The sequence below is a fragment of the Diabrotica undecimpunctata genome, chromosome 3 (assembly GCF_040954645.1).
Source record: "Diabrotica undecimpunctata isolate CICGRU chromosome 3, icDiaUnde3, whole genome shotgun sequence".
NCBI lineage: Eukaryota > Metazoa > Arthropoda > Insecta > Coleoptera > Chrysomelidae > Diabrotica > Diabrotica undecimpunctata.
Genome location: NC_092805.1, coordinates 95,040,358 through 95,063,579, shown reverse-complemented (window position 1 = coordinate 95,063,579; position 23,222 = coordinate 95,040,358). Strand labels below are relative to the sequence as shown.

General features: G+C 32.6%; 1 protein-coding gene across 1 annotated transcript in view; it reads right to left on the bottom strand.

Moving 5' to 3' along the window:
- Positions 1-6,091: 6,091 nt before the first annotated feature.
- Pbp95 (proximal sequence element A Pbp95) overlaps positions 6,092-23,222 on the bottom strand; it is a 33,980-nt gene continuing 16,849 nt past the window's right edge. The window contains exons 6-9 of the mRNA XM_072526323.1: positions 20,991-21,239; positions 15,783-16,709; positions 14,916-15,045; positions 6,092-6,398 (exon numbers count right to left, since the gene is read on the bottom strand). Of these exons, the coding sequence (XP_072382424.1) occupies positions 14,943-15,045; positions 15,783-16,709; positions 20,991-21,239 (1,279 nt within the window). The 3' untranslated portion in view covers positions 6,092-6,398; positions 14,916-14,942. The remainder of the gene's footprint in view (positions 6,399-14,915; positions 15,046-15,782; positions 16,710-20,990; positions 21,240-23,222) is intronic.

The window sequence follows — 23,222 nt, the reverse complement described above, 5'->3', positions numbered from 1 at the left end:
AAATCTGAAGGCGTTGATACGGCTGATGCCAAACATTGGAGGCACAGGTAGCACCAAAAGAAGGGTACTAAATGGAGTTTTCCAATCGGTGGTAACCTACGCTGGCCCGTGTGGTGTAGCGCACTAAACACTTCGAAATATGCCAAGCTGATGGAGACTTCGCAAAGGCGAATGCTCCTCAGGGTATCAAACGCATACAGCACGGCTTTAAATGAGGCTCTGTATGTCATTGGAACGTTGATCGTTTTGTTGTGCAAGGAGCGAGCGAGGGTGTATGCGACGAGGATGGATGGAAATATAGATGAGTATGAGAGAGAGAGAGAGAACGATAGTGGAGTGGCGGAGAGAATGGGCAAATGATAGCAGAAAGGCAAGGTGGACGAAAGAGCTTATTCCTGATCTAAGGGCGTGGTGGGAATGTAAGTTCAGGAAACTAGACTACCTCCTGACGCAGTTTCTGACCGGACATGGAAGTTTTGCACCTCCACAAATAGAATAGGCAAATCTGCTGCGGCAGACTGTACTGTTTGTGGGGTACCGAACGTTCCCGATCACATTTTTAACTGTCGGAGGAGGGCAAATGAGAGGACAGACTTCGAGAGGCGAATGGATTTCGGGCTGGATGAAAGAAACATGATAAACATAATGTTGAGAGGAGAGAAAGAATGAAGAGAAGTACAGTGTCTGATTTCTGGGGTGATGAAGAAGAAGAAACAGGAGGACAGAGGAGGAAATAGAACCAGGGATCTGAAATTTATGGTTATTATTAGTTATTATTTTATGGCCTCACGGAAATATTTTTTAATTTTCGGTGATAGGTATGGTTATTTGTAATTTTTAATTTTTTATTTTAGTTGTTTATTGAGTGGCAAGACCACTACTCTGGAACGGTGGTTAAGGTTTTAGCCGCAACACAGTTAATCCAGCACTAACCTGGGGTCTTCTGGCCTAGTATCCTACTTGGCCGAAAGATGCCAGGTTGTCTTGCTCCATGACGTTAGATGTCTAAAAAAGCTGCCAGAATTTAATGGATACCTTCTTAGTCTCTTACTGGAATCTGGCAATACAGCAATTAAAAAAAAAGTTGTAATAGTGAAAAAATAATTTACCAAGATACAAAAAAAAACAAAAATAAAATCTTTTAAATAAAAATAGAGATTTTATAATTAGAAATACAAAAAAATACTATTTAGTCAAAAAATAAATCTGATAACAAAAAGTACTTAAGCAAAAATCTCGTGAACCGAAATATATATAAATCTCTATAAATCTACAAAGACTACCTAATAGTCATACTAATTATTTATAAACTAACTTTTCTCCCTTTCTGTGAAGCAAATTTGTCAATAATTTCGGTGATTTTATTTTTTTAAAGAATTCGCATTCAATAGAGATGATGGTCAAATCTGTAAGCCTTTCTTGTGTCATATTATTTCTTAATCATTTTTAATTTACTGAAACTTGTTTCACCTGAAGACACAGAAACAGGTAAGGTTAAAAAAATTCTTAATGCGAGAGCAAAATTTAGAAAAGAGGGAAGGAGACAATTTTTTACTTTAATTACTATTGTTTCAGTTAGCTGGTTTTCACCTGGAAAAAATATGTTTGAATGAAGTACTTTATTCAAAATTTCAAAGTTTGAATGCCAGCACATCGAAATGAAACAAAGAACGATAATTACTAATTAAAATTTAATTCACAGAATGAAAAACAATATTATATTCATTCGGATAATAAAAAAAATTAATAAGTACAGTACAGCCAAACGATACTAATAATAAACTCATCAGTACTAAAATTAAAATTAGCTTTAATAAATTTGTGATTCCCTTGGGCCTGTCTCTCAACAATTTTTTTCAAAGGAAAGTTTTATACTATAGTCACTCTCAGTTCTTTGTCCATATTCAGTCTAGACCTAGATTTTGTCTTTGAAGCAGCCATCGCTGAAAATCCGGCTTCGCATAGGTATAATGTCAAAAATGTCATGACTATACGAAATGCTCTTGTTTTAAGTAGAGAAAAGGAATCATCCACTCTTGCCCAAAATTCAGAGTGATTTATTATTAAATTCTCCCTAAAGTCTATAAAGATTTGTTCTTCTGCAGTTGAGAGACCTTCGGGAGTAATTCGAAATGGATCTCTAATCCACTCGTAACTTGATACTAATTTGTCTTCAACAAGAAAATAATTTTTACAATTCTGTGCCAACATGGCTAAATTGCATTCTATTGTAACAAAAACAACTTTCACATTTTTGCTGCACAGCTCTAACTTTATACAAAAGGTACCTACTAATTATGTCAAATGAGTAAGTCCCTTATTTACTAGGCCTGTTGGTACTTTAGTTCCCACCAATGTCAAGTTAAAGTTTGGTCGAAGTAAATATTCTTTGCTCTTAACCACTTAATTATTGTCTTTTTGTGCATTGCGATAATGGGTGTTATTAATCAAAACTAAGGATTTTGAAGGAACTAACTTTTATATATATATATATATATATATATATATATATATATATATATATATATATATATACAGTGTGACCCATTTAGATTGGAAACACCTCTATAAAATTTGAAGTTGTTAACCGATTTTAACCAAATTTTCTTTTAATGTCATGTAATAAAAGGTCTATTGCGGGACAAAATATGAAATATTTTGTTAAATTTTCACGGCAGTCTACGATACTTTTTCTTCGTCGAAAATGGAGAATTTCTATTAGCGATTTTTTTATTAAAAAAATTTCTACGCCACTGGATTTAGAGTGTCTTTAAATAGCTATGACAAAAATTTCATTAAAATATATTTATTAATAACGAAGTTATGACAACTTAAAATTTTAAAACTCACTAAGCTACGAGTCAAAAAAGAACACCCTGTATCAACAGATAACCATAAAACTAATTATTTTTCAAATAATTTTAATAATAAATCACTACTAGACAAAAAAATATTTAAAATAGCATAAAAATTTAATGCAAGTAACGCACTTACATTATTATTAACTTTACATGCTACAACTTAAATCTCAATTGCCATGACAACGATATTACTGTATGACATTATTTGTGTCATACAAATTTCAGTGCTAGCATAAATTTATCCATATTATCTGCAACAATATTTACTTCAAATTCTTTTAACAATATTTTGTGTCATGGCTGCAAGATTAAGTTTGAGACACAAAATTGAAATTATACGTCTTTTGGGAGATAACGATAGAAGTGCCAGGGAAGTTTGTACAATATTTAATGACAGACATGTGGATCGTCCTAATATTAGTTGCGGTACGGCAAACAAAATAAATAGAATATTTAATGAATATGGTGCAGTATCACAACTAATTTTAAAAAATAACCCGTTACAAAGAAGAAGAGGAAATGATCAAATCATTTTAGATCATATCAGAAATATCCCTAATGCCAGTTTATATTTGAATGTGCCTCGAGAGAGTATTCGGCGATGTATTAAGGTAAATAATATTAAACCTTTCAAACCAAAATTCTTACACACATTACAAGAAGGCGACGAAGCAAAACGTTTAGAATATTGTTTATGGGCCCAAGGGGAATATTTAAACAATATAAATTTTCTAAAAAACGTGTTGTTTACCGACGAAGCCACTTTCACTACAAATGGAGAAGTATCATCACAGAATTGTCGCTATTGGACAGCAGATAATCCCCATTGGGTAATAAACTGTAAAAGCCAGTATTCTCAAAAAATCAATGTCTGGTGTGGTATACTGAACGAGCGAGTTATTGGTCCTTTCTTTTTTGAAGAAAACTTGAACTCACAGAACTTTTTAGAATTTTTAAACACCCACTTGTGGAATACTCTTCATGAGCTCCCAATTAATGGACGATTAAATTTGTATGTCCAGTTGGATGGGTGTCCTGTTCATTACGCCAGAACCGTGAAGCAATGGCTAAATGAAAATTATCCGAACCGTTGGATAGGCCGGGGTAGTCCGTTGATAGATTGGCCACCCAGATCTCACAATTTTAGACTTCTTTCTCTGGGGTGTTATCAAACAAAAAGTTTACCAAACCGGGCAAGAGACGTAAACGAACTTCGTACAAGAATTCGACAGGCATGTGCAGAAATTACTCCCCTACAACTAAGAAATGTAATTAGAAATATTCATAAACACTACGACAAACGTATCCAATTAGATGGTGGATTGGTAAAGGCAACAGGGATTTAAACTAAAATTATGTTTTTATGTTTCTGTTAATACAGAGTGTTTTTTTTTAACGTTAATACAGAGTTTTTTTCTTAGTGAGTTTTAAAATTTTAAGTTGTCATAACTTCGTTATTAATAAATATATTTTAATGAAATTTTTGTTATAGCTATTTGAAGCCACTCTAAATCCAGTGGCGTAGAAATTTTTTTACTAAAAAAATCGCTAATACAAATTCTCCATTTTCGACGAAGAAAAAGTATCGTAGACTGCCGTGAAAATTTAACTAAATCTTTCATATTTTGTCCCACAATAGACCTTTTATTACATGACTTTAAAAAAAAATTTGGTTAAAATCGGTTAACAACTTCAACTTTTATAGAGGTGTTTCCAATCTAAATGGGTCACACTGTATATATATATATATATATATATATATATATATATATATATATATATATATATATTTGACCGAAAAACCCACCACTCTTCGAGTGTACCTTAGTTTATTTTGGATTGACGGTCGTACTCCTTTTCTCGATATATATATATATATATATATATATATATATATATATATATATATATATATATATATATATATATATATATATATATAATCAATAACCCTTCTACCCTAAGGTGCTGGGTGAACTAACTTTTATACCAATCATTATTTGTAATTTTCAATTTTCAAAATTTATGTCGTGATGGTAATCTTCCGTTAACGAATTTGATTTGAAAATTAGTTGCGAAAATGTTATAAATACCCAATTTTTCCTCTACCAGAATGAATTATAATCAAACGTTGTCGAAATGTTCCACTAAACCAGCGCAGCATAAGTAACTGCGGGTCTGGCAACCGTTATATACGACTAATAGATTCATTGTAGGTTTTAGACCACATGTTTTTCAATAGAGCCTATGGCAAGTCCAAAGATCCTTTGTTGCTTTAGTAGAGATATATGCGAGACGCGCATTTCACCTAAGATTCCTATCTAGAATAACTCCGAATTACGATTACCTCTTAGATTAACATCTTCTAAAACTGATAGTGTTGTTCAATTCATGGTCAGAGGTTTAATTGAGAAAAGAGAAGTGAAGCCAGAAGAAAATGTAACGTACAGTGTATAACTGAATGGCCACAAAATAGAAAAAAGAATGGAATAACCACATATGCAGAATAGAGGAGACCCGTGTCGTCAAAATAGCAAGAGATAAGTCACCAATCGGCAGAAGTATCGGACGACCGCGCAGAAGATGTAGTGACAACCTTCCATAGAGGTATTAATCCGCCAATGAACAAGCAGAATTGCATATAAAGAGGAAGAAGGTTTAATTGATCAGCAATAACAGTCATGCTTACTTCTAACCACTATAACTATTTATACTGCATAGCTCAGAGCACAAAATCCTTCACTTTTAAGCTTTGTTAAAAGATTATCAACTACTATCGACCACAATAGAGGTGCACAGACTCCTCCTTAAGCGCCTTAGGGTCAAACTTTCACTGCACTTATGGTAGTTACTGATCTCCTAGGTAGGTAAGTATATTCCTAGTACTAAGCACGGACTTAATCCATTTAATGGTCGAATATAATATACCTTTTTCTGTTACGGTAACGTTAATAGGCTCCAAATGTCCCCTCTATGTCTAAAAGGGGCACATAATGCCACTTCTTTTGAGGAGATGACGTTTTGAAGATCTTTAACTAGAAAATGCAAAGCACTGTATGAATTTGTGTGTATGTAGATAGTGAATGGCATTAGAACATGTCTATTTGCTACAAAATATTTGTATTTTTTTTATTATTATTATTAAGGATAGGATAAGGATAAAAAACATGACTGTATGAATTTACAAAGTATCTAAAAAATTTTGTTAAAAAAAGAATAATAGTCTTATTTGTTTTTACATATTTATTTAACAAAAATAAATAAATAAATGAAATGGTTTTGTAATTGATTTGTATGAAATCAGTTTCGGCTGAATTTTCATAATCAGCAGTAAAAGTGTCCAATATCATCCACCAACTGCAAAAAAAGTAATGTTGGTGTCTTACTCAGATTTGGTGGTACAAAATATTTCGTATTTATTTATACTTGAAAAAGTATGTTGATAAGTAGGTATACTTTCCAATTGGTTGGTTATTCTTTGGCTCTATCTTTCTCCAAGGGCATTCAGGTTGTTTACATCAGTCCAATATTTGCAATCTGTAAAAAAATAGTAACATTGGCTTTATTAAGTTTGCTGTGTAGTACAGAAGTCGTTGTATTAATTTTTCTTAAAAAATAATTCTGCTATTTTTGTTTTTTTTTGAAATAACTTTATAATCTATTTTTATGCACGAGAGAATAATAATAATGAATAATAAATACTTTTTTAATCCAAATGTTTAGTGAAAATTGTTAACACGTTAAACGACACAATGCATAGTAAAAAAAGTTTAGTGGACCAAAATATTAAACACGTTTATTACAGTATTAGTTCTTGTATTTTAAATAGTTATTCTTCAGTTTGGGTACAAAATCTTACATTTTTGTTTTTTAGAACTATTTGAATTGAGAAGCACATGATTCATGGAGCCATGTGATGCACACTTGCTTCTCGTATAGGACAAGAATGAACCTAGCGTAACTTGTTTATTTTATACGTTACATTCGCTAGACGAATGCACTACGTGTTACTTATTAGTTAATTGTCGGTGGCCGAGGTAGTACAGTGTGTCTTATCAGTTCTCAATATGTCATATAAAAATGAGCAGAAGAGTTTGCAAAAGCTGGCAAAAGAATTTTTTTCAGACAAAGACAGTGATAGCAGTGTTCGGGACAAAATTTTTGAACTGTGTATGAGTGATGAGTGAAGATTTATTCGTCAAATGAAGGTATTCCAGAGAAGAAAAAAACTTAGGAAAATTATCGATTTCGTATATTTTACTTAATACAGATTTTAGAGTTGGAGCCCTATTTTCCAAGAAAAACGAATGTACAGTTTTACGGAGGACATTTTTTGCGTTTCATAATACATTTTAGTCCGGACTGATTTTTATTTAGAGGTTTTAAAACATTTGTCAGTTTTTCCCACACATTACGTTTAATTGTAGCCTCTGATAATCCTGTTAAAAACGAACAGCAACTAATAGTTTCCTTTGAAGGTTGGGTTTTTTTATAATATCATATACCTTACAGATAACTTTTGTACCATTAGGTACATCCAGTTTTTATCTGCAAAAAATAGAATATATACTGCAAGTCGTCTTACTTCAACTTTCTACTTTCTACTTCAACGGCACTAACACTTTCAATTTATAATTTATCTGAGCCGTGCTTAAAAGAGCACGTAAGTGGTCGTTAAGTCATGTTAGCGTTGAGCGACTTGAAAATCCTAACAGTAGACTTTAGCCAAAGGGTTACACGAACTTTACTTTTGTTTACTTCAACAATATTTGTTGTAATATATGCAATAAATGACAATGGGAACAATGGAATAAGGGAAAAGGAATATTTTTGAACGCACTAAAAGATGTATTAGATAAGGCAAAAGAAAAAGAATATATTCTTCTAATTGGAGATTTTAATAGCCACATACGAAAGGAAGATGAGGATATAGTAGGACAATTCGAAGAAGACACGATTAGAAACGACAATGGAAGTCGGCTAATTGAAATATGTCGAGAATGAAAGTTGACCATAACCAACAGAAGATTTCAGTTTAAAATACAGATACACATGGGAGGAACCTAGTAGAAACCAAAGATCAATTATTGATTTAATAATAGTAAGCAAAGCCAGAAAAACAATAATACAAGATGTAAGAGTATACAGACAAGCAGAATGTGCAAGTAACCACCGATTAGTACTAGGGAAATTCATATACACAGGAAAACGACATAAAGACTCTATCCAGAGACATGAAGAGATGCAAAATCAATAGAACTTCTACAACAATTTAGTATTCGAACACAGAATAGTCTACAGCATATTACATAGATAAAAGAAGAATGAACCCACTAGAAATGTATCGACACCTAAAGGAAAAAATAAACAAAGCGGCAAACGAAGTGCTAGGTATTGAACAACACAAGAATAAATATTTGGTGAAATACAGTGACGACCTAGAAGAGATTATTAAAATGAAAAAAAGTACGTTTCATAAATGGTTAAACGAAAGAACCCCAGGAACACAAGAAGAATATGTTACCCTCAGACAACAAGCGAAACAAAGAACAAGACTCGAGAAGAGCGAATACTGGGGGAGAATGTGCAAAGACATAGACAACACGATATGGTATAACAGATCAACGGAAGCATGGAAAAAAATAAAAAACAGAAGTAATAAACGAAGTAAAAATATTAAACAGATAATTACATCAAAAGAGTAGACAAAGCATTACACAAAATTATTGCAGGAGAATAGACCGGAGTATATCTAACAAGACCCTGTGATAGAAATAACAGAAAAAGGCAAATCACAGAGTAAGATATAACTAAATCGCTAAAGAAAGATAAAAAACAAAGCACTAGTACCAGGGAACATAAAAATGGAATTGCTGAAATATGGAAGTGCAAGGATCATACCATTTATACGAGTGTTGTTCAATAAAATCGAAACATGAGAGGAGATTCCATAGGAGTGGATTCTATCATACATGTCCTCCATTTTCAAAAAAGGTGACAAAAGGTCACCAAATAACTATAGAGGGATCGGTGTAATGTCTTCGATAGCAAGAATCTTTTCCACAGTAATAACAGAAAAAATAGAGCAACACATGGACAATTATGGCGAAGAACAAGCCGGATTCTGAAAAGCCACATCATTTCTAGATTATATATTCATCATGAGAAGTTGTTAGAAAAGAACAAAGGGAAAAATATTGAAACACATATGACCTTTATCGGAAAAAGCATATGATAACGTTCACAGGAAACAAATATGGGAAGCAATAAGAAAAATGTAGTTAGAAAGAAATGGATGAATATAACACAATATAAAAAACAGAGGTGCAAAAATAAAGTTAGGCAATGAACTATCAAAAGCAATCACCGCAACAAAAGACCTCAAACAGAGATGTGATCTATACCCTACACTTTTTAAAATGGATTTTTAACCCATGGCAGGGATGTTTGGTGTCTTTTCAAACCCATCTGAATGGTATACATCATAGTATCCAATTCACGAAGGAGGTGAAAACTTATCATAAAGAAAATCCAATCCCAAGGTTCTCATCACTCTGTTTATTGACAACCCACCCATACCAATCGTTACTTGGATGCCAACTGTCATCATCCACCTTTACAAATTAATTCAGTCATTAATACCCTTGTCTCCCGATCAATACGCCAAAGAGTCAGACCCTCATCATACGAAAGCCTCATCAACATCAAAGTTATCACTGACAAAATCAACACAATTCCTAAATCAAGAGGAATAAATATAATATTTACCCCCAACAAAAACTTTCATCTCTTGTCCGATCAATCAAAGACAACATTACAAATAAACAACACGGATTTTATGAAATTCCTTGTGCAGGCTGCCCTCGATCTTATATAGGCCAAACAAATCGTAAAATCCAAAATAGGATTTATGAACATTCGATTTCTGTTCGTAATTCCAATTCAATTTCAACTAGAGGCCAACATCATCTTCATATAGGTCACAGAATTGATTTTGAAAACTCCAGAACCATAGCCCCATCCGCTTCTATAAACCAAGAATTATCCGAGAAGCCATAGAAATAGAAAAATGGAAAAATTGTCTCAATAAAAGAGATGGCGGTATACGGTTACCTTCGACATGTAGACCTCTCATAAAGAAAATATCGTCCGCTTCACCCGCCAATCAAAATCCTGTCAAAAATGTTCACGCCAACCCTCGCGCCAAATCCGACGCTAACCCCCACACCAAGCACCACCCTAACTACGTCACCATCGACGATATAAATGAACCGTCCTCTGTTCCCAGTAGCAGTAATGCATTGGTTAGTGATCAGTGTAGTAGTGTCTGGGGGCTCGGGAGACTGAGACCTCGGAAGCCCTGAAGGAGACATCAAAGAGTATGTCGAAAGCTCGGCGCAATGATAATCGACGTGGTTCAACCCGGAAGACTGTTGAGTTTAAAAATAATAAATTATTATATTTGGGTAAAACTATGAAATTACTATATTTGGGTAAAAACTTCCTTTGATGAGTTTTCAATTTGATTATAAACATAAAGAGTCAGAATAAAAATGTAAAAAGAGCTATACATGAGTTTTTTTACAAATACAAAATAATTATATTATAAATAGGTACATTGCCTGCGTAGCGCAAGCGGTAGGATGCTTGACTCGCAAGCCGGTGGTCCGGGGTTCGAATCCCACCGCCGGCAAGAACATCTAGACATTTTAAAAAAAATGTCTATAGGCCCCAGGTCGACTCAGCCTGAATAAAAATGAGTACCTTGGGTAAAACCAGGGGTAATAATAGACGGTTGAAGCGTAGCACTGGCCATGTTACCTTCCTTGTATACCGTAGGCCCTAGATATAGCAGACTACCCTGCTATACTCCCAAAGCCGCGACAGCGGTATAAAACGGGAGACTATTATTATTACATTGCCGAACATAAAATTATGGTTACCCCGTAATTTGAATTGATTATAGAAATTGTTATTTTTTTTTCAACTATTTTCGGTTGTAACATAGTTTACTAACAGATTGCTTAAAGAAAACAAGTTTTTGTCCTTCAAAGTTTATTGGAAGTAATGAAAATTAACAAACAGTATTTGATATACTATTGACAATTTTAATTTTAATTTGATATGCTTTTCGTTGAAACAAAAGAAATTTTAAGAACTTCAATAGCGAGTATTCTGTCAGTGATAACAGCTTGCAAACGACGAGGCATGCTTTGGATCAAATTTTGGATCAGATTTTATGGAAGATTGTCCCATTCCTGCATCAATACTTCGCGAAGCTTTCTTCAATTTCTGGCCTTTCTGGTAAATATGGTCTTCTGGAACCTGTACCAGGTACCTAGGTGCAGTCAATGTTCCATTCTCGATAAAGACTATCTCCGTGCGAGCGTCAAACGATATGCCTCTCCATGCCATAACTGCCACTAAATGGAAGTCGCTCGGCAATACATGGTTAAGCATAACTCTCGACTCCAATTCTGTATTTTCCAGGCCAAGTGTTCTCGTGCAAAATTCAATCTGACAACTCGGTGTTCACAGGAAAGAGGCGGTCTAGTTACTCTAGTTCGAGAAGGTAAACCAGCAGCATAAAGTCGCCTCCTAAGTGTTCAGTCACTTACATTTACATTTCTCACTTCTTGCAGATGATTTCGAAGGGAAACGGCCGTGACCGTTCGGTTTTTTAAAGCACTAGAAACGACAAATCGGTCATCTCTAGCTGTTCCACCTGAATCAGGTATTTGAGTATGCAGAACGGTTTTTTCGTACCATCGCCATACTCGTTTCATACTCGAGAGACTTACACCAACGTTTCCCGCAGTTTTGCGCTGACCGTGGTCATCTAACTCCGCCACAACAGAACTGATGTTCATTGTAATACACTGACAGGCAACACTACACAAATTATTTTCAATTGATGTTAAAACCTCAAAAACAAAAACTAAGCTGAAATGGTTTTTACGAATTAGGATAAGGGTGCCCTCTTATCTCAAACGCTTATCGAAACACTAACAACAACAATTTTTTTTGAAGCAATCCATTAATACACTATGTTACAACCGAAAATAGTTAAAAGAGAAGAATAATTTCTAAAATAAGTTCAAATTACGGGGTGACCTTAATTGTTGCTCGGCACTGTACATGACAATATAATACGTCATAAATAATCAGTTTGACTGTCAGATTATTTTTTCATACTGAAGCATGAGACAAATATTTGCAAATAGAAAACCGCGTAAGCAACTGGGCAAAAGTAATTCTTAACGACATAAATATTTTTGTAAAATTTCTCTAATCCTGTATACGGCACTATAGTAACAACACGTTCAGCGCAAATTCACAAATAATTTGCATCATATATATATATATATATATATATATATATATATATATATATATATGTATATATATATATATATATGTATATATATATATATATATATATATATATATATATATATATATATATATGTATATATATATATATATATGTTTTGGTTGGGTTGGAGTCAATAAAAGAAATACTTAAATATTTTTCCAAACGAGTCACAAGTACTTCTTTTTTCTTATCTATATATATATATATATATATATATATATATATATATATATATATATATATATATATATATATATATATATATATATACAGGGTGGTCCTTAAGTAATTGTACAAACGAAAACAGTAAATTCTACACTTTAAAATATTACGATTTAAGCCAACTTACTTTAATAAAATGTTGATATTAAGAAAGATACAGGGTGTTAAAGTGGAAATTTAAAATTCTATTTTTCGCTATAACTTTTACGTTTGTAAATATTTTTGGACAAAAATTTATAATTGGATGCTTTAGAGCAGGATAAATTATAATTTTATACAAACTTTAATGTAACTGATAGAGGGCGCCACATATGCCACATGTGTGGCATAGATTTGCGCTTAACTTTTTTGCTCTTAAAGTTAGCTCTATTTTTGTCAAAAAATATTAAAGATACATTATTTTTACAAGGAAAAGGTATACTTGTTGATAACCTTAAAATTTAACCGTTTTCGAGATATTCGCATTTTATCAGTCAGCTGCATAATAATTCTTAGTTGTAATATTTGTGCGGTGAAGCACTGAATACCTGTAGATAAGCATAATTCACAGTTTATTCTTATTACAACAACTCAAAGATGATAATGTAACATTACAAAATTTTTGTTATGGCTGCTAAATGTCTTATGAAAATATTCTTCATCTTCTTCTTTAGGAGCCGTGTCCGTATTCAGACGTTGGCCGTCATCATGTTTACATTTTCCCTTTTATATCGCTTCTTAAGTTTCTATATCTACTGGAGTTGTATTACTTTTTCCCTATTGTAAAATGCTGAAAACCCAAAATATGTGGTTTATTTAAGATGGTACACCACCACATTCTAGAGAGAAGGCAGTGAGAACATACTTAAATATAACTGTTCCGAACGTTGGATTTATCGTGGCAGTCATATTCTTTTGCAATGTGGTGAGATATTGATATAATTATTTATAATTATAATATATAATTATTTAATTTATAAAAAATCCCAAAAGAATATTTATCATTCATTACAATGACAATTAGAAACTAAAGCCCAGGTATTGAATAACACATATGTGTCTTGTTTCATAATACTTTTGCTACCAATCTAACCTTAAAGACTCAGCATTTTTACAAAAACATCATCGTTGGCCTAATAACCGATATTGTTATAGATATAATAAACACACAGGTAATTTAGTTCAGCATAATATTAGTTCGTTAGTTAATCATAATAGACCATGTGTTCGAGATGTAATTATAGTTACTCGTAAGCTGTGACGTAATCATATAAATAAGTAATGACATTTATAGGTTATTCTGTGTTTATATAAGTAACCAATGAATCAAATACATCACAGTTTAACCTCTGCTACAAATAAGATGTAGTTCCATAATATACCATAAGGTTTGGATATGTATCCAAAAGAATATATTCATCCATTATGAATTATAGCCACCACGTAGCCCAGAATTTAATCCGCTTGATTTTGGTGTATGGGGCGTATTAAAACAACGTGTCTATAAAAATCCCATAAATATTCGCAACCAACTATGGGAAGAAATAAGTACTGCAGCAGTTTCTTTAGAACCAATGATGCTATTTAACATGAGACAATTTTTTATGTAATATATTGACAAATTAATTAAAGAAAATGGTGGACATATCGAACACCTACGTTGACAAAAAGTTATGTTATTTAGTTTAACTATTTCTTAATTTGGTTTGTAAACAAAATGTTTTGATTATGACTTTAATTTAACATAAAACGTAAAATGTTTGATGTAAAATCCCTATTATTCCGTTTTTGTGAAACCCTATTATCAATTATGATGCTGATATATTTAGTTTATTTAATATTTCGTTAACTATTGACTTTAGTTAAAGGTATTTTATACCAAAATTTAGATTTATTAATGTTTTTGTCTATTTTTCCTTCGTTGCTTGGAGTAATTGCCTTAAATCAGAATTATGCAGCTGATTTGTAAAATGCGATTATCACGAAAACTGTTAAGTTTTGAAGTTATTAAGAAGTATACCTTTTTTTTGTTAAAATAATGTGTCTTTAATATTTTTTATCAAAAATACAGGTAACTCAAACAGCAAAAAAGTAAGTGCAAATGTATGCCACATATGTGGCATATGTGGCGCCCTCAATAAGCTACATCAAAGTGTGCAATAAATTATAATTTCTCATATTTAAAAATACCCAGTTGTAAATTTTTATGCATAAATGTTTACAAACATGAAAGTTATAGCGAAAAATAGAATTTTAAATTTGCACTTTAACACCCTGTATCTTTCTTAATATCAACATTTTATTAAAGCAATTTGGCTTAAATCGTAATATTTTAAGGTGTAGAATTTACGATTTTCGTTTGTATAATTACTTAAGGACCACCCTGTATATATATATATATATATATATATATATATATATATATATATGCAAATATAAATATACATGCAAATATGTCAATATTTTTTATCGCTTACCTGATGTCTAATAGCCCTGACACCTGTTTAAACATCACACAGGCTTTCTACTGAGGTGGATTCTTTGGCACTGTCATGTTCATTATCACTATCGCCCGAGTTCCAATCTTTAATTATGCCAACCACTGAACTAAAGTGAAAGAAAACAATTTAAACACTAATACAATAAATATAATAGACTTAAAATAATTTTTTTCTAAATTTTCTAACTAAAATAATTTCTAAACTGTTCTGAAAAAAGAATAAACAAAAGGAGAAACGATCTTGTCCAATGCTTCCCTAAATATAGTTCCCGAATACAGATTAAACAGGAGCGGAGAAAGAACACAGTCCTGCCTCATTCCTCATCTAATCTGTATAGTGTTACCGACTGGACTGCTACCGATTGGTGCCAGTCTAGTGATATACAAATATTTTCCCAATAATAATTTTCAAAATTTTTCAAAAAATTTGAAGTTTGTTTAACAATGATTTTAATAATAATGCTAATCAATTTTCAAGACAATTTCCAAATATACGACATCTATTAAGATTTAAAGTCTAATGGATACAAGTTATAATTACTTAAGTTTACAAAATAATTTTAGAAACCGCAAAGTTATCAATGATTGTTTCTCGGAAACGATTGCAGCAATAGTTTTTTTCTTTTCGTAATAAATTAGCAATTATTTATGTTTGTCTGAATGTGGCCTTATAAAATGGATATGCTAACTTTACAGACATAGTAACAACAAAAGCTATCAAACATGTTTATAGGAACTTTAATTCTTAAAATTGAATCACGAATAATTCACAAAAATATTTGAGATTCCTTTGGAAACAAGCTAACATGCAATAAACCTTAAAATAACTTTAGTAAATACATACCTGGAACAAGGTTTACTTTCGTCTATTTGTACTGGTGTACAATGATTCAAAAGGACTTTCTTCGTTAAAATATTTCGATCTGTCCCACATTTTTTTTTCGAAAATGGAAGCGCTCCCGAACCATCTTCCTCTGCAATTCTTACTTTGTTAGATGCCTGCTCTAAGCTTGGGTCTGTTATTGCTTTACTACCTCTTTTTCTGCTGTAAGTCTTTTTAACGCCAGTAACTGTAATTTCTCGGTAATTATCTATAATAAACCTTTTAGAAATGCTTAGTAAATCCTTATGAGGAGATTCTAATGTTAGAATACCTGGCCAATTAAATAACGCTAAAAATCTATTAAAAAATAGTTTTCTATCCATTTCTATCGTTTCTTTAAACAACATGTTGCTTTGCAAAAGATCATTATTTAGTTCACATTTGAATTTCTTTAATACGGTTGCAGATATACCAAAATTATTATTAAAAATCTTTTCAACTGGAGCAGATCGGAATTTAAAATTTTTTATCAGTAAACTTCTCATACCGTTTGCCGTGTAAAAATTTGGTGGAATGCAATCTTTAATGGGATTCGAAGAGAAGACAACAGGATTACTGCGTTTCTTTCTTATTTCTAACAATATTTTCTTATCGAGATTATCTAACTGTGGACACCGCGCTAAATTTTTAGGAATGTCCAAGTCTACCTTAAGAAAATTCAATAAATATTCCACATCATTTACAATCCGTTTGATTGCATGTGAATCTGGTAAAGTTTCAAGAGATTCTTCGGAGTTATACAAAAAAAAATCGGTTAATAATTCATCAATGTTGTCATCGCTGTTATTTTGACGATACAGGGGTTCATTTGAATAATTATTTAATACTTCTTCTATTTCTTCTAATGTAGGTATCACAGATTGTGCAGCAAAAATATCCACCACCTGCCTAAAACAAATTATAAAATTAACACCTCGAGGAATGTGGAATTTCGTGACCAGTGTTTTGTAATGTGTACATTATGCCCAGGATAGCAATACATGTGAGCTGCGCGAAAATCAGAAGAGGGGTGCAGAAGAGGGATTGATTTCTTTGTATGTACAGAAATGTTGTTTACATGAATAATTGTTTTGCAAAATAATTATTGTATAATGAGTTGCATTTAATTATTTACAATTTTTAAATTTTAAATGGTTAGGTAACAATGTTCAGTTTTCTGTTTTCTATTCGAACCAATCTTTAATTTTCGTATACTTTGAATAATCTTTATTTATATCCTAAAATGTTTTTCAAATGTTCAGTTAATACAAATTCTTTATACTATAGAAATAATCTAAACAAGCTGTTTTGGCCAGTATTTAATTTCCGTATACTTTCTATACTTTACTTTACACTTTTCGATTTTACTTTGTCGATTAATAAAATAGTGACTAAGATTCGAGTCATTTAGCTCACGACTCGAACCCGAGTCAACTTTTATAGTCCAGTCGTCAGAGATTTGACCCCTAAAAATCATACGAACAAGCTGGTGTTAAATAAACCATTTGCCATTTTTTTTTCGACTCTCGTGAGATCAGTAAAATTGATCACTTTCATTGACCAGTTGTAGTAAAATTTGCATTTTTAGAGATCAATCTTTAAAAACTATGACATGAAATTTCAATTTTGACTTGTGGCAACAAATATGAGGCATTTGAAATATGAATAAAAAACGCAGAATTTAATGTTTTACACTACAAACGATCGTACGTCACGGGAAATGCATCCAAGAAGACAGTTTTGGGTGTAGTTTATAGCAGAAGTTTGGCTCTTTTGAAAAACGTACTAGTGTAATTGAAAAAAAAAAGAAATTTTTAATGTTTTGGATCGTTTGTTATGTGAAAATATAAATCCAGCGTTTATTACCTAAGCATATTTCAAATACCTCACATTTGTTGCCAAAACTCAAAACTAAAATTTCATGCTATAAGTTTTAAAGGTTAGGCTCTAGTAATCTAAACTTTATAGTGGCCAGTCAAGAATGCCATAGATTCTATTGATCTTATGAGAATAATAAAAATGGCAAAATCGAGCTACATGTTTGTTTATTTAACACCTTTATAAAACCTGAGTTTACTTGCGGCAAAATACAAAAATTGCATACCAATTTACCTTTAAAACGCATCTTAATTTTTATCGATAGGATATTTGAATCAAACGATATTGAATTTTTACCGTCGAACTGATACAAATTTTATTGAACATTGTTTTTGCGCACGTAACTGACATTCAAAATACACGTAACCGACAAAAAGTGCTTACAAACATTTTTTTTTTAATTATCTCAGCTACATTTTTTTTCTACTTCGTACTAATTTATTCTAAACGACGAGCTTTATGATTTTGGAAAAGACGTGGAACTTTTGTAGGACGTCTAGGCTTTAAGTCTGCTTCTTTTAATCTTCGTCTAACTGTTTTTGAGTTCACATTAACTTGTTTGATATTTAGTAGTTCATTTCTGAGGTTCATCGATGTCAATGAGCGATTTTTTGTAGAATTAAGAACCAAAAAATGGCCTTCAATTGCGGTTGTGCCCCTTAGACGTCCTTGACCAGGCCTTCGTACAAAACTGCCTGTCTCATGGTACCTTTTTAAAATATTCGAAACTGTAGATTGACTTCTCCTGAGACGCCGTGCGATATTTTTTTGTGTATATCCTTCCTCGTTCAAAATTACAACCTGTGCTGCTTGAGCTTCATCGCAGTGTCGAATTGGTGGTATATTTGTTTTAAATTTACTTGAATAAAAAAAAATTAATGAAACTTAATAGATTAAAGTAAAAATAACCGAATTACTATGATTTTTACCTTTTTTTTCCTTTACGTGAAGAAGGTTTTTTATGATAAAATGCACGAATGACACTAAACGCTGAATAAACGTCAAAATATTTCAAACCAATTGAGTATATCAGCCTACTATATGAGTAAAATCAGTAATCTAAAAAATTATTTTGAAATAATAGTGACTACACAAAAAGAATTGAAAAATTCCAAAATATTCGATATTTTTGTCCATGAGTTTATTATTAGAACATCGTATTATATGTTCAGTTACTCCACGTATTAACAATAATGTATTACGTATGTTATAATAAATGATGTCCAGCTTGTGGCTTTTATTTGAAAATAATTATCGGTGAAAAGTTTTGCTGTATTTCGGTAGTTCTAACGAAAAATCGCCTTAGAAAATTGTGCTTTTGCCCGGTGTTTACGTGAAAAGTGAGTTTCCTTAGTAGTAATTCGGACCATTTTAACCGGTGCAAGATCCTAAACTGAAAGTTAAAAATACTTAAGTGATTCAGTGAAATGTAAGCTAATTACATTTCATATTGGACATTCGCGTCGGTATAAATAATTAGTGGACCTATTGTTTGTTAAAAAATAACAAAGTGCTTCATTGGATACTCGGACTTTTTCTAGTTAACTTTTGTTTATATATACATATATATATATATACACTCAGGTGCAAAAAAATCGATCCATGGGTATTATTTGCTGAAAAAAGAAAACGTTTGAAGATATTAGTTTTAAATCAGGTATATATGTAAAAGTATATGTTAGATTAAAATAATTTTTACAGATTATCCAAAAAAATCATTTATTTATAGAGACATACGCCAAAACTCAAAAATACAAGAATATTCAAAACTTTCTGAAATTAAGAAAAACATTGATAAGTAATTAATATCTAGTGTTTCCCCCTCGGGCCCTTATAACAGCCTGTACACGTCTAGGCATTGAGGTAATTAACCTCTGGATATCAAATTGATCCAATTGGTCCCATATTTCTTGAAGAGCCGCTATAAGTTCAGCCAAGTTGTTTGGACGCGGTACTCGTGCTCGAAGACGTCTTCCCATCATATCCCATAGATGTTCTATGGGATTGAGATCGGGACTGCAAGCTGGCCAGTTCATACGGACAATTCCCACCTCCTCTATATATTGGTTGACGATTCTAGCACGTTGAGGACGCGCGTTGTCGTCCATAAAAATAAAATTAGGTCCAATGAAAGGAGCAAAAGGTACCACATGCTGATCTAAAATACTTGTTATGTATCTTGCGGCAGTCATAGAACCTCTATCTACAATAACTAAATCAGTATGGGCTTCTGAACTGATACCAGCCCAAACCATAACGGAGCCCCCCCGATAACTTATTCTTTCCGCAATATTACATTGAAAATATCGCTCTCCGTGTCTTCTCCAAACTCTTTCTCGGCCGTCTGGTGACCTTAGACAAAATCTGGACTCATCTGAGAACAATACATTGCTCCAATCTGCATCACTCCAGTTTTCATGTTCTCTTGCAAAAGCAAGGCGAGCTCTGCGATGTTCTATGGATAGTATTGGAGATATGGCTGGCCTTCTGGATAATAAATTACCTTCTACAAGTCGTCGACGAACTGTCCATCTGCTAACATCCACATTTCTCACTTCGCTCAGACGATTTGCCAGTTCAACTGAAGTTAGATGCCGATTTCTCAAACATGATGAGACCAGAAATCGATCATCTCTTTCGGATGTTACCCTTCTACGACCTGATGCTGGTCTTCTTGTGAAGTTACCGGTGTCGATAAAACGCCGAACTGCTCTTTGAACCGAAGATCGACTAACACCCAACATTTCAGCTGCATAATATTGGCTACGACCAACTTGAACTAAAGTCACCACCCTTGCAGCATCTGTCGGAGTTAGAGACATTTGGGAATGATAATTAAATAAAAATGTAGCACGTTTTGAAAATAAAATCACTACACTAGTATGGTTGTTGAATTAAAAACAACATTCAATAAATAATATCTACTTGCTTCAGACCCTTTTTGACAAAAACCTGAAATACCAATTTGTTTTAAGAAATATAAAAAGCAATATTAAAAATATTATTTTATTTCTCGTATACGAGGGTACACCTAAATTTACATACGTAATTTAATGTCTCTAAAATTATACAACTTTAAATAAATAAGAAATAAGGAATGGATCGATTTTTTTGCACCTGAGTGTATATATATATATATATATATATATATATATATATATATATAATCAAGTAAGTCTGACTATCAATTGTTTATAATTTTTTGAAAACGATTTCTGGATTGTCTGTCGAAGCATCAAAAATAAAATATTCAGTGTAAAATATGCTACAAAAAAATAGTTTTAAAGCCAAAGTTTCAATAAAAATCCTTACTGAAGTAATGAGTTTTCGTCCTTACAATGAAACCTTCTTGGTACATTTATAATAGTCTCTCCTGGGTGCTTTTCTAAATATTTTTTTATTACATAATAACGTTGACGTGTCTGGCCTGAGGTTCTTTCTAACGAGCGTGCAATATTGCACCAATTTGTTCCACCTTGTTCTTTTAGGCGTACTAAAAGATCGTCCTCAGCTACCGTCCATGTATTTTTCTTTCCATTTAAGTGCAAACAAGATGTATACCTGAAAAGTAGATTTTTAAATTTATTACATATTTTATTATCGCTTTCAATAAACACTTTGATTTTTAGCTGACAAGATTTATTAAGTTAGAGGCGTTTAATGTAAACTTTATAACACGGTATCTGTGATTTATGTTAACTGTGTTTATTGCGACCATCTATTTTTATAATTATAAACATTACACAGGTTAAGATCATTGATTGGAAATCGAAATATCAAAACAAATTTAAAATGTAATTCTGATTACAAAATTGTGGTTTAATTCCATAAAAAATAATCAAATAATAGTCAAGAAATTGCAATAGGCTCAAACAAATTATTGTTAACAAAATCCCTCATTGTTAAGCCAACAAAATCCCACATTAAAAAAAAACGACAGATGGAAAAGGATAATAATATTAACAAAGAAGAACTTATTAGAAGAAGAAGTAATTAAACAATTTTATAGAATAAAATAAAAGCTAGAAGGTTTGAAGAATAACCATACAAAACGGAAAAATTCAAGTCAACAAGCTAAAAAAGCAGAGCAGGAGACACAACTACGAACAAAAACGAACTACTAACGATGATTAAAGAATTTTACGCAGACCTCTGCAGATCCAGAGAAACATTCTACACATCGTTTTTTTCTGTAAAAAAAAACGGAATGTTGATTACTTTCTACAGACCACTAAGAAAGGATTTTCTGTCTTCTATTAGTTGTTGTTTAAAACAGTCGAAAATTGGATATGGAGAAAATCCATTGTACATTGTTTTTTTCTTTTTTATTTATTGTAACTTTTCGTTCTTCATATAAGTAAATGGGTTTACTTGTTGGATGCGTCCAATTTCTTCTACATTCTTCTCACCATAAATGGTTTATGGTTATACGATTCTGAAAATCTACTGGTTTTCTTACATCGTACGTGAGTTTATGGGACCACGTTTCGTCGGCCTACAGGAGAGTTGTTACCAGGGTTTGGTGATTCCAAACACTGATGTGGTTTATCAGTGATTAAAAGTCTTCTAGTGGAGATTTTATCCAGGATTTTTATCGCTGCTAGTCGAAGCGCAGTGGGATTTTATTGGGATAATGATGAGTCTCAAATACCATCTTCTACTCAAAAGTCAACCTCATCTTCACGTTGGTGAACCTTGTTCACAAACGAGGTTCTGACAACCGAGTATCAGTGGAATAACTGTAACACCAAAAATTAAGAAAATGTAATTCCATTAAGACCCCCGTGTGGGGCGCGGGCTACCAAAGAAGAATATCCCTATACTTTCTCCTGCTTGTCTTAAAAGGCGACTGAATGGAGCAGCCCTCATGCTGTGTTAAACCCTTATTCCTATTCCCCAACTCCTGACCGAACATGGGTCGTATAACCCTAACCTAACACACAACTTAACACCGTTAGTCTGGAAGAAATTTCTAGCTACTATAACCGGAGTAAACCGAGGCTGGTTCAGAAACTATAGCCAGCAGCCAGCAAACTATAAACTCAGCTATCACGAATGCTATGAACAACGTACAAACCGGACACGCTAACGGACAACGACCAAAGCTACGGAATAAGGACTTAATGATGGAATTCCAATTGGGTACCTGGAATGTCCAAACCATGCTGCAGACAGGCAAAATACAAAGCATTACCCAGGAACTACAGAAATACGAAGTAGGCATAGCCGCTCTCCAAGAAATTAGATTTAAAGGGCATGGATGCATAAATAATAAAGACTACAGTTTATACTACTGTGGAGCAGAAAGACAAGACGACTTTGGAGGAGGTTTTATGGTAAACCATAAATGCCGCAGGTCGATATTGAGTTTCACTGCAGTTAATGAAAGAATAGGTAAAATACGCTTAAGGAATAAATTTCATAATATTACAATTATTAATATCCATGCCTCAGCAGAAATAGCAGATGAACTAGTAACCGATCAATTCTACAACTAATTACAAGTAGAATGTGAAAACGTGCAAAAAGGAGATGCAGTTATTG